The 15,982-nt window shown below is 41.1% G+C and overlaps 1 protein-coding gene across 1 annotated transcript; it reads right to left on the bottom strand.

The window, feature by feature from the left end:
• Positions 1–10,882: 10,882 nt before the first annotated feature.
• Positions 10,883–15,425, bottom strand: SLN (sarcolipin). The gene is made up of 2 exons (XM_055272987.2): positions 15,298–15,425; positions 10,883–11,349 (listed from the first exon to the last, which is right to left on the bottom strand). The coding sequence occupies exon 2, from the start codon at positions 11,272–11,274 to the stop codon at positions 11,179–11,181; it is 96 nt and encodes a 31-aa protein (XP_055128962.1). The 5' UTR covers positions 11,275–11,349; positions 15,298–15,425; the 3' UTR covers positions 10,883–11,178.
• Between the last annotated feature and the right edge of the window lie 557 nt (positions 15,426–15,982).

Below are 15,982 nucleotides of genomic sequence, written 5' to 3' on the forward strand. Positions count from 1 at the left end.
ATTGCCACGAACAAAACATTGGTAGTTGTGTAACTTCTCTAAGCCTGTCCCCCACCTCTATAAAATCTCACTGTTGAACCTAGTATCTTTGAAATCTCCTCTAGCTGGAACAGTCTGGAAACCTTATTGGAGGTCTGGTAGGAGACAATTACTCCCTGTGCTTGAAATTAAGCCCACATATTGTGGAGGTATCTCTCCTACTCTCTATTGAAACTTGTGCCTACATCATGTAGTCTAGTTTAAGTACCACTGGGTGATGTCCAATGTGAAGCATTCATTTAAAAGGGCTCCACGCTTTCTGTAAGTCAAAAAGCTCTACCACATTAAAAGAGGCAACAATAGACCCCACTCTTTCTCTTCTTTCCCCCTCGATTTCTTCATCAACCCCAATAACATAAATATGGCTACAGAGACCTTGATTGCAAGTATTTTATAGTCATAGAACAGTAAGATTAGGCTGGGCACAGTGGCTCATACCTGTAATCCCAGCACTTTGGAATGCCGAGGAGGACAGATCACTTGAGCTCAGGAATTTAAGATCAGCCTGGGAAACATGGCGAAACCCCATCTCCACAAAAATTACAAAAATTAGCTGAGCCTGGTGGCACACGCCTGTCGTCCCAGCTGCTCTGGAGGCTGAGGTGGAAGGATCACTTGAGCCCAGGAGGTCAAGGTTGCAGTGAGCCATGATCATGCCACTGCACTCCAGCCTGGGTGACAAAGTGACCCTGTCTCAAAACAAAAACAAAAACAAAAACAAAACAAAACAAAACAAAAAAACTGAAAGTTAGGAAGTAGCTAGGTGTGGTGGTGTGTACCTATAGTCCCAGCTACTTAGGAGGCTGAGGCAGGAGAACAGCTCGAGCCCAGGAGTTTGAATCTAGCCTAGCCAACATAGCAAAACACTGTCTCTTAAAACAAACAAACAAAAAAAAAAAGTTGTGAAATATGACCAAGAAGTTTTTGTTAATGAAAGAGGTCACTGTTGATGATGAAAGAATGATTGCAAAAACATGGCTAGAATCTACTATCACTTAGCCAAAGAGCCCTGATAGCTTCAAGGAAACTCTAGCCAAACAAAATTTGAATAAATTTGTCTCTTCCCAGAAAATATAAGACACTATAATGAAGGGTTATAATAATTTACAATTAAATAGTATTGTAACTTAGAACAACTCATATTTCAAGGCTGAGTTTTTGTTTTGTTTTGTTTTTTGTTTTCGTTTTGTTTGAGACAGAGTCTCTCTCTGTCGCCAAGCTGGCGTTCAGTGGCGCAATCTCAGTCACTGCAACCTCCGCCTCCCGCGGGTTCAAGCAATTCCCCTGCTTCAGCCTCCCGAGTACCTGGGACTACAGCTGTGCACCATCACGCTCAGCTAATTTTTTGTATTTCAGTAAAGACGGGGTTTCACCATGTTGGACAGGATGGTCTCCATCTCCTGACCTCGTGATCCGCCCGCCTCGGCCTCCCAAAGTGCTGGGATTACACACGTGAGCTACCGCACCCGGCTGGTTGAGAGTTCTTTTCTGATTGGCACCCAGATTAACAACAACACCAAAAAAACTCTTCTGGTATCTCTTTTCCAAATCATCATAAATAATATTCAAAAGAACATTTGCCAGCTTTGAAGTGCAGATCAAAAATGATGCTTATCTAAATATATGTCCTGCCCTCAGGTAATAATACGTCATTTTCTACCAGCAGAGATATACTTTCACTCTTATCTCCAGAGATAAGTGTCCATGTGGTTTGTACAGCTAGGTCTGAAGAATTGGGCTTGCTCTACCTTTTCACTGCAGATAAAAAGGATGTCCTTTTATTTCAGAGAATTAATTGCAGATTAAATACAGCCTCAGCTGAAAGTTCACATCAATCATTATGGCATCAGAATAAACATATCTATGACAATGAAAATATCAGGAAAAGATGAAAAAGACAAGATGAAACCACATACAGAGGTCTTCAAGGGAAATATATTTATTTCACTATATAAGTCTTTCTCAGGAGCAGAATGCTGTATGGCTTAGAGACTAATCATCAGTTGTATTACATGTCTGAGATGTGCCCTTTCTTTTTTTAAAATCTTTTTAATTAAAAAAAATAGAGATGAGGCCTCCCTATGTTGCCCAGGCTGGTCTTGAACTCCTGAACTCAAGCAATTCACCCAGCTGGACCTTCCAAAGTGCTAAGATTACAGTCGTGAGCCCCCATTCCTCGCCTGTGATGTTTCTTTTTTTTTTTCTTTTGAGACGGAGTCTCGCTCTGTTGCCCAGGCTGGAGTGCAGTGACGCGATCTTGGCTCACTGCAAGCTCTGCCTCCCAGGTTCACGCCATTCTCCTGCCTCAGCCTCCCGAGTAGCTGAGACTACAGGCGCCTGCCACCAGGCCTGGCTAATTTTTTGTATTTTTAGTAGAGACGGGGTTTCACCGTGTTAGCCAGGATGGTCTCGATCTCCTGACCTCGTGACCTGCCAGCCTCAGCCTCCCAATGTGCTGGGATTACAGGCATGAGCCACCGCGAGTGTCGTTCAAAATGAACTGGTCTAAAACCATCCTTAAAGTCAGTGACATATGGTATAATTCAAAATGTGTCTCAGGTTGGCAGTCTCTCAAATTCTCAAATTGCATATGACTGTCTCTCATTTCCAAATTCAAGATGGTATGATGTATGTGATCAAATCCAATCTTCCAAGTTCAGCTTCCCGCTGATTCTGTTGGTCTGCAATATGAATGTGACCCCAGTCATTCTGACAGGGATGGGGTGGGGATGGAAATGGTGACTTACAAAAAGGGCCTTGCAGTGTTGCCTGTGGAGCTCTTTCACTCACAGAGACATCTCAAAATTGATTGCAAGACACTATGAATGCCTTGTCATTCTGAATGAATGGAAAGCTCAGTGTGGATGTGGCAAACAACAGAAGCTGCTTTCATGTTGAATCGTCAAATAATCACCATAAAACCTCTGGGCATCTGAAAAGCTTGCCATTGTGAAGTCGAATTAGCTTGGGACTTGGCAGGGTGTTTGTGATGTGGGTGGTGGGTATCACCATGCCTGTCATCATTGTAGACACAGCATGTGTTGAAAATAGACTTCTTCCTCCATGTCCTTTTTGAAGCAGTGTCAGAGGAGTATAAAATGAGTGTGTTGTTGGAAGAGAGACAGCTCACAGTTGGATCTGGATCAGGCAGTATTGGCTGGAACTTGTGAACACTGCCCCGAGACAGATATCTTATCATGCAGACCCTGGCTGGAATTGCTGCTGCTGAGAAAACTCATTTTTTACTTACTTTCCCAGAGAGAAAGTCACAAGGTTCTGAATTTTTTAAGTCTGAGGTCTAAAGTAAAGACTGTTTTATGCTGATTTTTAATCCTTGGGTGTAGTCTGACTGCCCGGAAAAGTGAAAGTCAAAAGGAGACATAATTTGGAAACACCTATTGATGTTTAATATCTGTAAAGCCATTAAAACTGGAATGACAGTTCCAGCATCTTCATTGAAAATATGTCAAAATAGAACTCTTGCATACAAGTTAACACACTATATAACTTCAGGTTTAAAAAATAACTTTTATTCAGTGGCATTGTAGATAGGGTTTGAATCTCCAAGTACAACAGGGCGAAGTTGTTTGGGAGAGAATATAGACCCATTGTGGGAACAGACTAGGAATGGGGGTAAAGGGTGCAAGGAAAGCTTTTCCTGGAGACATAGGAAGATAAAGAATGTACATTTGCAGTTCAAAGGGATGGGGCTAAGAATTTTGTGACCTCTCCGGAAAAGTGGAGTTGTGTGAACTTCTCAGTCCAACCAGAGCCCAAGTTCTTGAGAACAGTAGAAATGCAGGGCCGGGAGCTGTGACTTGCTCCTGTGATCCCAGCACTTTGGGAGGCTGAAGCGGGAGAATCACTTGGGCCCAGGAATTTGAGACCAGCCTGGAAAACACAGGGAGACTCCATCCCTACAAAAAAAATAATAATAATACAAAAATTAGCCAGGTGTGCTGGTGCATGTTTGTGGTCCCAGCTACTGGGGAGGCTGAGGTGGGAAGATTGCCTGGGCCCAGGAGGTGAAGGCAGCAATGGGCCGTGATCTCACCACTGCACTCCAGCCTGGGAAACAAAGTAAGACTGCTGTCTGAAAGAAAAAAAAAAAGAGCAGAAATGCAAATCTTAGGTGCTGGTGTGGGAGGATGTTGTAGATCTGGGATTCTCAAACTTTAGTGACTGTAACAATCATCTGGGGAGCTGGCTTAAAACATAGCAAGCCAGATCCCACTCTCAGAAGTTCCCTTTCAGTAGTTTTGGAGTTGGTGCAGGAATCTGCAATTGAAAAAGTATTTTGAGTATTGTAATTCAAGTAGTTCTTTTTTTTTTTTTTCTTGAGACGGAGTCTCGCTGTGTCACCCAGGCTGGAGTGCAGTGGCGCAATCTCGGCTCACTGCAAGCTCCGCCTCCCGGGTTCACGCCATTCTCCTGCCTCAGCCTCTCCGAGTAGCTGGGACTGCAGGTGCCCGCCACCACACCCGGCTAATTTTTTGTATTTTTAGTAGAGATGGGGTTTCACCGTGGTCTCGATCTCCTGACCTCGTGATCCGCCCGCCTCGGCCTCCCAAAGTGCTGGGATTACAAGCGTGAGCCACCGCGCCGGGCCAATTCAAGTAGTTCTTGCATTTTGAGAAATACATTGTATTCTTCATGAGCAAAGGGATTCTACAATTCAGTATCCCTATCCCTTTCCCCTGCTAAAGAAAGAAAAAAAGAAGCCACAACTTTCTCAAAGTGTTTTATTATCCTCTTAAAAGAAATAGTGTTGAAATAGCAGCAGCAGCAACCACCACCCCACCACCAATCCTTGATGCTTTCTTTAAAAGTGTACTAAAATCTTTGGCTGGGCACGGTGGCTCACACCTGTAATCCCAGCACTTTGGGAGGCCAAGGCAGGGGGATCACTTGAGGTCAGGAGTTCAAGACCAGCCTGGCCAACATGGTGAAACCCCGTCTCTACTAAAAATACAAAAATTAGCCAGCGTTATGGTGCATGCCTGTAATCCCAGCTACTCAGGAGGCTGAAGCAGGAGAATCACTTTAACGCAGGAGGCAAAGGTTGCAGTGAGCTGAGATCGTGCCACTGTACTCCAGCCTGGGTGACAGAGTGAGACTTTGTCTCAAAAAAAAAAAAAAAATTACTAAAATCTAACACTTCTTTTTAAAAGTGAGGCTATGTACCAAATATCATACTTTGCTTGTGTTATAACAAGATTAACTATCACTTATTGAGCATTTACTAATGCCAGGCATTGTGCTAAGCACTTTGAAAATATCACCTAACTTAACGCAGTGATCCTGCAAAAAGTATTATTCTCTATTTTTTTTAATTGATACATAATAGTTGTTCATACTTACTGTTATCTTCTACTTTTATAGCTAGGGAAATTGAGGTTCACAAAAGTTCAGTAACTTATCTGGGATCACGTATTAGTAAGCAAAATATAGCCTGTGAATCTAAAGACCATGCTTTTTTCCAGTGCTTTATTTTAAAATGATCTAATGGGTGGGAGATGAAAATTACCATGTGACAAATTCCTGCAAGTGTGTGTAACCAGCTAATGCTGTAGATGGAGCTGTCATTTCCACTTAATCCCCATGTATAAAACTGACACACTGAAAACAGCAAATCGACCATCAATACTCTCCTCTCTAATTATCTACTGCTCAGTTGACTGACAAAGACAAGGTGGTTTCAGGGCTTGTTTCAAAGTCCTGGGAAACACAGAATTGTATAAGTTGCAAACCCTGTATGATTGAACTGCGGTGATTGAGGCATTTACCTGGAGGCTTCTGACATACACATCTTTTGGCTCTTTCAGCCCAGAATAAGGAAAGGTGCTTGTGCCCTCGAGTGATGCACAAGGGCAACTGTGGTGACCTGGAAGAGCCCAGAAGGGCAACCGTGGTGACTGGGAAGAGCCAGCTCTCAGAATTGGAGAGAACTGTGTTTGCCTCTCAGCTTTGTGTTTTAAGCCTGGCCACTTGTCCTTTCTGAGCCTCAGCCTTCTCACTTTTAAGGTACAAATGAAGGTAAATACTTCACAATATAAAAGGGAATTGAGTAAAATAGAACACATAAAAGTGCCTCACATATAGGAGACATGCAGTAAAGTTTGTTTAAACATGGTGTGTGTACATGAAGTTTGACCTTAACTTTCTACAGTTTGAAAAGTGGAAATTTCTCTGGTTTCACCCTGTTTGTAGATGAACTCGAAAACATGCTCAACACATTGGGCTTTGATGAGTAATTCATAAACATTGTCAACTTGTTCAGGGTGGTGATAGAGACAGATCAAAAGAAGCAAACATCATGAATTTTTCATAAAGAAGCAAACTGCCTTTGGAACAACTGTTTCAACTGCCTAAAGTTTAAAAAGAAGTTTGGTTCTCTCATTAACCTAATAGAACTTTTAGAACTGGAACTTTTTATGCCTCCTTTTTATTATACTGTGGTGAACACAGATCATGAACTTAGTCATAGAAATAGGTACATGTCTATTCCAAAAGTTTTTACATCTAGCCAAGTAGTCACTGACATGTTCAACAGATACTTATCTAGTGATTATGATGGACCAGCTAGAAACTAAGATTAAACATTGAAGACAGTCCCCATAAACAAGAATTGCACGTGGGAGAGACACACAAACAAACCAATACAATGTGATAAATGCTATGAGTGTTTAGGCATGAGGCCCAGAGAAGGAAATTATCTGGGGATAACTTTCGGGGTAATAACACTAAATGGCAAAGAGAATAGCTATGCAAGGACCCCACAGTAGGAGACAGCATAGCATGTTTGAAAACAACAAATAGGAAATGGTTGGAAATGAGAGTGGAGGTGGGGCGTGGGGGACAGGTAAACAGAAGAGAGGCTACAGGTAGACCTGGATCTGCTAAGAAGGGTCTTCTGTGCCAAAGTTTTAAAAAACATTCTGAAAACAGGAAATGATAAAATAGATCTACTGAAAGAATGATAGATAACATATTCAGAGGAAAAGGGAACAGAACCAGTTTAATTTGTCACTAACTACTTTCTGGGGGTACTCTAGGCATTCAGGACAGGATTCTGGGTAATGAGATTTCAAGGTGGTAACAGACATACGCAGCCTGCTAAGGAAATGTCCAGGGATGCCATCTAGAAATGGCATTGATTATGCACCAAAATGCCTATGGGGCAGGCCAGAATGGTAGAAAGACTGTGTTCCAGTGAAGCAAAAGGGACAGCAAAATGATAAAGGAATAGTAAAAGTAAAGAAAGGGCTGTCCCCTTGAGATGCCTTAAATTAAATTAGAGAACAATGGAAGCACTACCATTTTGTGACCATTTTCACACACCCCATGTGGGTCCATGAAGCAAAGATGGAAATGTGATTATGGATGCTGATCAGGTTGGAGTATCTTGAGTCTCTTTTCTTAGAGCCACGGCTTGGGACATGAATTATCTGGATTATTTCTTATGCCTTATGGAGCCAACTATATGGCAGCCCCAGGAAGAGGAGTTGGGGACCAGATATGGTGTTGAGACTGCCAGAAATGAGTAAAAAGTATGTGTATTTCAGTGTAAGAGAATAGTTAGATAAAAACAAGAAGTTCCAAAGGATGTACACCTTAGTAGTGAGTTTAGAGAAGACTGGAAGGAAAGTCTAAGTCAGCACTGAAAGATAACTTTTTAAAAAAAAATCAGATGGTTGGTTGGTTGGTATGGTAAAGTGGGCAGCTCAATACCAATACATGCTGGAATCTTAGCATCCCAGGACTTATGGCAAGAAGAAGAGAACATCACCCAACAGAGAACTGCTCAATGGGGTGAGATGGTAAATGGGAAGAGCCAGTCTGGCTGCTGTGGACACAAGTGATAGGATGACCCTAGGCCAGTGTCTAAGTTATATGTAAGCACAGACACGACTCAAACAACTGTTGGTGGCAAAGGGCTCCCTCCAGTGCATAAGGCATGCCAGCAAGAATCTCAGAAGTGATTCAACTTGGAAGTCAGAGCAACGTGGTCAGAATTGTGAGATCTGCTCTTATGTGGCATGACTACTGCCAGTGGCTGGAGAGATACTGTGTGCTTCAACTACACCTAAATTCACCATCCTTTCTAGCGTTTGGTTTTTCATTCATGCTATTCCCTCTGCCTGGAATCTCCTCCAACAGCACCTTATCCTTATCTCGTCAAAGAACTTTTCGCACCATTATAACTACCTATTTACATATCTGTCTACCCCACTAAATTGTATGCTCCATGAGAATGGGGCTTGGCTGTCTCGCCATTTTATCTCCAGTGTCTAGTAAATGCTCAGCACTTAGTTTCATAATAAGTACTTGTTGAATGAATGAATGAACGCAAAAGAAAAAAGCCAGAGTAGGATCAAGTCTATGAGCTGGAACTTCAGTTAATAACTAGGATTTAGTTCTCTGGTTCTAGAGGAGAACTAGCATCTTGTTTGGGATAATCAGGCAGCATTTCAGTGGGTGGAGCCAACATTGAGGGACGCAGAGTTCTGTGATGAGTCAGGGTACTTGAGGTCATAGGGAAGTTTGTACATAAAGGAGATTTATGAGTCAGACTGGGATTTAGCCATAATGACTAGGACTCCTGAATGTGAAAGACATTACATAATTCCTAGCCCCACCACTAAAGTTGTTAATGGATATCCTATCCCTGCAAAGATTGCTCACAATGTGGTCTAAAAATGGGCCCTCTCAGTAGATTCAGTCACAGGAAGTTAGAGAAAGAAAGGAGTGAGGATTAACAAGCAAAAAGAAATGACATAGAGGACTGCAATTGTTACCTTGATCTAAACAGGCTGATATTTTAGAATACTAAAGAATGTGAGGGTAAAACCTAAAGCATAATCCAGTGGTTTGGAGATCTATAACAAAGCATGATTTGTACACAGTTCCCCATAGAGGTTAAGATGATCCTTTTCTCATTGTGGCTTCCCCATTTGCATCTGTTTAGTGAAGTCTCTGATCCTCAGTTCCCGAATCTGCTAAATGGCATGAGTTATGGAACGTGCCCAGAACAGGGCTTCATATACGGTAGACTCAATAAGTGGTACCTGTTGTCAGTGTTGGCACCATCGCTCAGATTTCCGTGAAAGGCCAGATGGTCCAACATCTGAAGGGAATGTGGTGGCTCTCCCCAACACACACACACACACACACACACTTTCTCAAACACATACACAAACAGTAGGTTTTCTGCAAATAAGGAAAAGACTGCTAACCATCTACTAAGGGCCCTAGAGCCACAAGTCTGTGAGTACATATGCTGCCTACTAAATCATTAGCAGTTGCACATCCATATGCGTAGTCTAACTGAAGTTAGGGACAAGGCATTGAGGACTATACGCTGCTATTTCCCAATTTGGAGAGGAACCTCTCAAAATATAACGTTTTTTCTTTAGCTATTTGAGGATTCTTAATCCTGGCTGCACATTAGAGTCACCTGGAGTTCTTCCAAAAAAAGAATAACACTCAGGTTCACCCAAGGCGGAATAAATTAGAAATGGCTAGAAATGGGGCTCAAGCTTGCGTGGTTTTGCTAAAGGTGCCCCAAGTGATTCTAATATGTTAATCCAAGGGTAGCAGTCTGGAAGGGCAGCAGTGGCATCACTTAGGAGCTTGTCCAAAATGTAGGCTCTCAGGCCCCACCCCAGACTGAATCAGAATCAGAACGGAATTAGAATCTGCATTTAAATGAGACTTCTCAGTAATTCACAATCACATCGAATTTTGAGAAGCAATCATTGTTATCGGTGATTCTCAACTCTGGCTATACAATGTAATCATCTAGAAGACATTTTTAAAAGATAGATACTTGGCTCTATCCCTTGGGATTTTTATTTAATTGGTCTGAGAAGGACCCAGCCTCAGTATTTTGAAAAATCACCCCTGGGATAATTGACTTTCTTTGAATGTAGCCAAGGTTAAGAACTATAATGTGATGTAGGCAATGCCTCAATGACAGGTCAAATTCTTGGCAAGAGATGCCTTCATGAAGGCGGCTATGTAAGATGAGGTTTAACAACATTCCCTTTCTCCGTGGTTACCTCAGCACAAATAGCATATTTGTTCTGTCTAACATGGGGTGTTCGGGCAACATGTTTAAGAAACATCTATTTTATATGTCTTTTATAAACATATAAGTTTGCATTTTCTATTTTCCTCCTTTTAGAACTGTAGTTGATTAAAGACTAGCTCTATTTGTGTAATAACAATGATCAAAATAGACTATGCTACTCTTAGGGACATGACTCATGTTCTTGTGTTACTTAGTGTAAATAATTTTAAATATTTACATGAAAACAAACATGAAGACATTATAAGATAGAAAATACATTTCTCGTGGATTCTAAAGATAAAACACAAGACTTCAAAGAAATGTTGTACTTTTAGCCAGCAATTCAGGCTATGCTTCAGACCTCCAAGTGGAATGGATTTATTCTCCCTCTGCCCTTGAGACTAGTTTAGGGGAAAAGTTTGAGGAGCGCTGAACCAATGGAATTACTTGAAATATGACACAGTGTGTTGACTTGGTTTCAAATCTTCAGCAGTTGGAGCATCTTGGCTTACCTCAAATGCTAGAAATACGGTAGCACTTGTCACTCCAATCCCAGCCAAGGGTCAAATGCTCTATCACACATGGAAGCTAAAATAAATTCTAGAAGTTGTTTTTGAAGTTGACTTAACTTTATTCACATGACAGCTATAAGGGCTGACAAAGACTTCCTCTAACATTCCTTCTGGCAGGTTGAATTAGAGTTTGGTTGCAGACCGTGTGGGTTGAAGGGATGTGTGGTGAGACAGATCAGGGGCTTGTAACAATCCTACATCATCATGAATCCAGTTTAATTTTAACTTTGTGGCTTGTCTAACACATTTTCAGTTAAGAGTTGGGGAATAAATCTAACGTTCCCTGGCAAACACTTGGCAGCCCTTGGGAGCAGCATCTTTAGAGAACGCATAATCAATCCTAGCACTACAGCATAGCAGGTATTGTGAGTGCAGGTCACAGGTGCCCTCAGGTGGAGAATGGCATCCCGTGACAATGACAGCAGTGGGGTCTCAGGGCATAGAGCAGGCAGCTCCGGAGCATCTCAGTCAATCCCAGGACCATGGCATGGCCTCTCAGTACTGATAGGACCTCACAAGGAGCCACATAAGAATAACTGTAATCAAGACAATAGTGAAGTTGAGAAACAGCTCCCGGGTGTTTATCCCCATTTTCACAGCGGCTTGGTGAGAACTTCAGGCAGACTTCTGAGGGCACACCAAGGACCTCTGGCTTGTCCTCACCTCCTGATAAAACAGAACAAAGAAAACACAAGGAGATTAATGGGCATTCCTGTATAACAATGCTCGTTCTTTCCTCAAAGGAAACAGAGGTGTTGTGGAAAAGGAGAGTGTGATGGACTAAATTGTGTCCCCCAAAAATCTACATGTCAAAGCCCTGGCCCACAGTATCTCAGAATGTGACTGTGTTTGGAGATAGGGTCTTTTAAGAGGTAAATAAGTTAAAATGAGGTAATTAAGGTGGGCCCTAATCCAATATGACTAGTGTCTTTATCAGAAGAGATTAGGACACAGACACATACAGAGGGGAAGACCATGTGAAAACACAAGGAGAAGATGGGCATTTACAAGCCAAAGAAAGGACTCAGAAGAAACCAACTGTGCCAACACCTTGATCTGGGACATGTAGCCTCCTGACTGTCTTTGGACTGGAGACTTCCCTGAGTCTCCAGCCTACCAGCCCACCCTGCAGATTTTGGACTTGCCAGTCTCTGCAATCACCCAAGCCGATTCCTTAAAAACAGACACCAATCGCCTCAACACAACACATTCTATTAGTTATGTTTCTCTGAAGAGCCCTAATGATTACAGAGAGAGAGCCTGATTTCTCTGCCTGATGTCATAAAGACCACCATTTTTGTCCTTTTTTCCTGTGATGATTGTATTGGTGCTTTTCATAAAATGTGAAATATTACATTTTTCTTTCTCCAACTTCTGTGTGTGTTTGTGTGTGTGCGTATGCATGTGTATACTTTTCTTAAATGTATCAATAAGCGGGAGTACAAAACAGAAAAATTTTATGGTTTAGTATTGTTCTTGCTTTCAATTACACAGATAAGTGGGATGCCATAATCTTTCAGGCCTCAGGCTGCTGTAGGTCTTCATCTAACTCTACAGAAAGCAGAAAGTACTTTCAACAGCTGCATGGCCTCTGACAAGTCCTGCATTGGGCACATAGCCTACTGGGATCAACCAAAAGCCCCTCGCGTAACAGGCATTCAGCCCAAAGAGCAAGTGTTAACTTCATGGGTACTTCTGTTTCAACAAGGGCTTGTGCCAGCTATTTTTAGTCAGGTCCAGGATGTGCCTAGATTGTAAACATTTCAAAGAGCAGGGATGGTATCTTCATAGTATGTACAGATTGTCCATACAGGAAATCATACTTTGAGAACATATGCAATGAAGTCATCAAACTATTGTCTTCAGTGAGATAGTGTAAATTGCACATTATTTATGCAGTCTAAATGAAATTAAAGATTTATATATTTTACATAATTCGATATCTATGTTTTAGACATTTAGGACCAAAGTCTACTGTAGAGTGAAAGTTTAGGGAGAAAGGGTGTTCCGTGTGTTTGCTAAAGGTGAGAGTTCAAGAGGCTGAAAGGGTTGTTAGCAAGCTTTTGGTCTGAGTGGTATTTTTAAATTAACATAACTGAATTATTAATTGTAATTACTGTATTGATTGTATTATCAATGGACCAAATTACTAATTGCATAAATGCCAACTGAATAATCATTTTTCATACTGTATAATTGGCATAACATACAGGTTCAGCCAGGCATGGCAGTGGGTACCTGTAGTCCTAGCTACTTGGGAAGCTGAGGTGGGAGGATCCCTCGAGCCTAGGAGTTTAAGACCAGCCTAGGCAACATAATGAGACCCTGTCTCAAAAAAAAATACAAGTTCAAATCAGATGGTGCCAACCAGTAGATATATAGCCAAATGATGACAGATTTATGTTTCATCTCCCTTTTAATTGTTATCCCTCTTTTAGACCTCAGCATGAAGGAAATAGTAAATTGCCAATGAAAACCATTACAAATGGCTGGGTGTGGTGGCTCATGCCTCTAATCCCAGCCCTTTGGGAGGCTGGAGTGGGAGGATCACTTGAGCCCAGGAGTTCAAGACCAGCCTGGATAACACAGCAAGACCCTGTTTCTCCAAGAAAATAAAAAGGGGAAAAAATAGGAAATCTTTACAAAGATTTGCATGGAGGAGAAAGTAAACAGAAGAAAATGAATGGATCAAGGAAAAAGGATTTATGAGAATGTACAAAAGAGCAGAGGAGAACAGAACGGTAATGAGTCTTGCCAAGGTGCCTGGAGGTAAAGGAATGAGAAACGAAGACAGATTCTTTCTTATAAACTTATCAGTGAAATAAAACCGTAGTCCAAATGTCCACTTATTTGGGTAAGTTCTCAAGAAATGCAGAGATATGCAGAAAATATGAAGCCTGGCTTATAATGATCAAAACATTTCAAAGAGAGCAAAACAACGGTCCCACAAAATCTGCCTATTAAATTAAGCTGTTAAGTCACGGGAATCATGGATAGTGATCCAACAGGATATACTCAGAAAATGAGAAGAATACTATTGAAAGCTGTTCCACAGCTCTGTTTGTGTTACCTTCACAACAACTCAGGCATGTGTTATTGAAGTTTTTATCTTTCTCAAGATTACAGCTGAGAAACTGACTTTTAGAGAGAGGAGATTAAGATGTTTATGTAATGACAGTTAACAAGTTAGAGGCAAAGCTAGAATTAGCAGACTGGAACTAGTTACTAGAATTCCTAGGAGTTATGACACAAGTGAATTATCACTGCAATTAACTGGCCTGGCTAAACAAAGTTAGCATAAATTTTCTACCACTTTGGAAAACAATTTACCTTTCTTAGAATTAATGTTGAAAATGTTCATTCTCTAATACCTAGCATTTCACTTCTACCTTAAGACAGTCAAGGACATGTATGCCAGGTTACATAAACAAAGAGGTTCACAGCAATATTATCACAATAACTCCAAACTGGAAACAACTCAAATGTTTATCAGCAGCAGAATGGATGATAAATTGTGGTATAGTCACACATTTGAATTTCATAAAGCAAAGAAAACGTGAACTATAGCTACACACAAAATGGGTAGATCTCACAAATATAATTGTTGGGTGAAAGAAGAATTTACAAAAGAAACATAGAATATGACTCCATTTATATGAAGTCAAAAATAGGGAGGTTAATCATATTGTTTAGGAATGCAGACACAGATGGTCAAACTATAAAGAATAACAGGGACAAGAGGGTCCGAACATCTTGGGGCAGAATGGGGGTTGATCAAGAATGGGCTTCTGGGTGCTGGCAATGATCTGTTTCTTGACCTGGATGATAATTATAGAAGTGTTGCCTTTTAGTTATTGTTTAAACTATATATGTTTATGCACTGTTTACTTTTTTTTTTCAGTCATCTCTGAATTAGCAGGCTACCCATCACACTTCTTTCTTTCTTGGGATTTACCTCTTACTACTTCTTGCACTTTAATAGTGACCTTGAATATTTGTTGTTTGATGTGATTTTAGATGAATAAAACATAAAGAGTTAAGGTGAGAATTTCTAGTGAATTCAATTCAATCAACACATATGCTAACTGAAAGGTGTGGTGTGAACATTCCTTTCACACACATTTATACACTTTAGGAAGAATGAACCAGTTAGGCAGAAATTCAGATCAGCCAAGTTCCATTTTTCTGTTGTTAACCCGTAAAGACACTTTGGGTTTCATTTTAAACATTCCCTGAAGTCAAGATCATGCCATATGATCCAGTGATTGCAAATGGATGAACTAAAACCCAAAAAGCTCTGAATAAATTGTACAGGAAGTATGACATTGGCTTTCTTTGAATGGAGACTTAGAGAAGATAGGAAACAGACCTTCTTCCATAATACAAAAAAAAAAAAATTTTTTTTTTTTTTACTAGGAAGGGAGAAAATGCATACCCTTAGGAGAAAAAAAAGGAAAACAGAAAGCAATAGTACTCACTTTATATCTTAAGGCATGCTGTATCCAAGGGGCATTGCCTATTTCATTAAGAAATGTAAACATTCCTCTGCCTTTCTCATTTGCAGCTTGTACACACACACACACCGTATGCTAAGCATAAAAATCCTGCAGTTACCTGAAGAGGATCAAAGACACACCCTGGCTATGGCAGGTTTCTCCTCGCTGTCTCCAACTTGAGCTCCAACTCCTTCTCCCCTCCCAGGCTGTCTGGACTCCTGGACTCTGGGCAGCGCCTAAAGTAGTCCGTGGAAGCTGGCAATCACTGTGATGTCACTGATGAAACATCTCAAAGGAACACCCTCCGAAGGTTCGAGGCTATTTGTGTTCAGGGGGACATGGAAATGTGTTGACTAAGACTTTGTTCCTTTGGCTGCCAATTTGCCACCACCGGGATTTAAAAACCTTCTGTTTCCAGTTGACTTTTAGTGTAACTGATGTGGGTTTTAAATGTATCTTTTACATCTTCATGAATGTCTTTAACATGTCTTTAAAACATCATAAACCAAGAATGAATGATAGACTAATTTTAACCAATCGATGCTGCATTTGACTGCTCTCCCTAGTCAGCATGTGAGGTGTAAAAATGAGACTTCATTTTACCACCCATATCTTTAGTTATTTGAAATTGAAGAGTTTGCTGCCTTACACCCACACACATGCACACCCATACACACATACACACACACACACTCCAGAATTCAGTAGGCATCTTTAGATCTTTCAAAACTGATTTTAGTCCAAGCAGTGAAAGCTATCCCCTCAGTCACCTGCTCCACGTAACTTTCCAGCTAAGCTGTGCA

This window comes from Symphalangus syndactylus, chromosome 3 (genome assembly GCF_028878055.3).
Source record: "Symphalangus syndactylus isolate Jambi chromosome 3, NHGRI_mSymSyn1-v2.1_pri, whole genome shotgun sequence".
NCBI classification, from domain to species: Eukaryota; Metazoa; Chordata; class Mammalia; order Primates; family Hylobatidae; genus Symphalangus; species Symphalangus syndactylus.

Bases quoted from the DNA above. Each gene is read 5' to 3' on its own strand.
- SLN (XM_055272987.2), bottom strand. From the start codon at position 11,274: ATGGGGATAAACACCCGGGAGCTGTTTCTCAACTTCACTATTGTCTTG.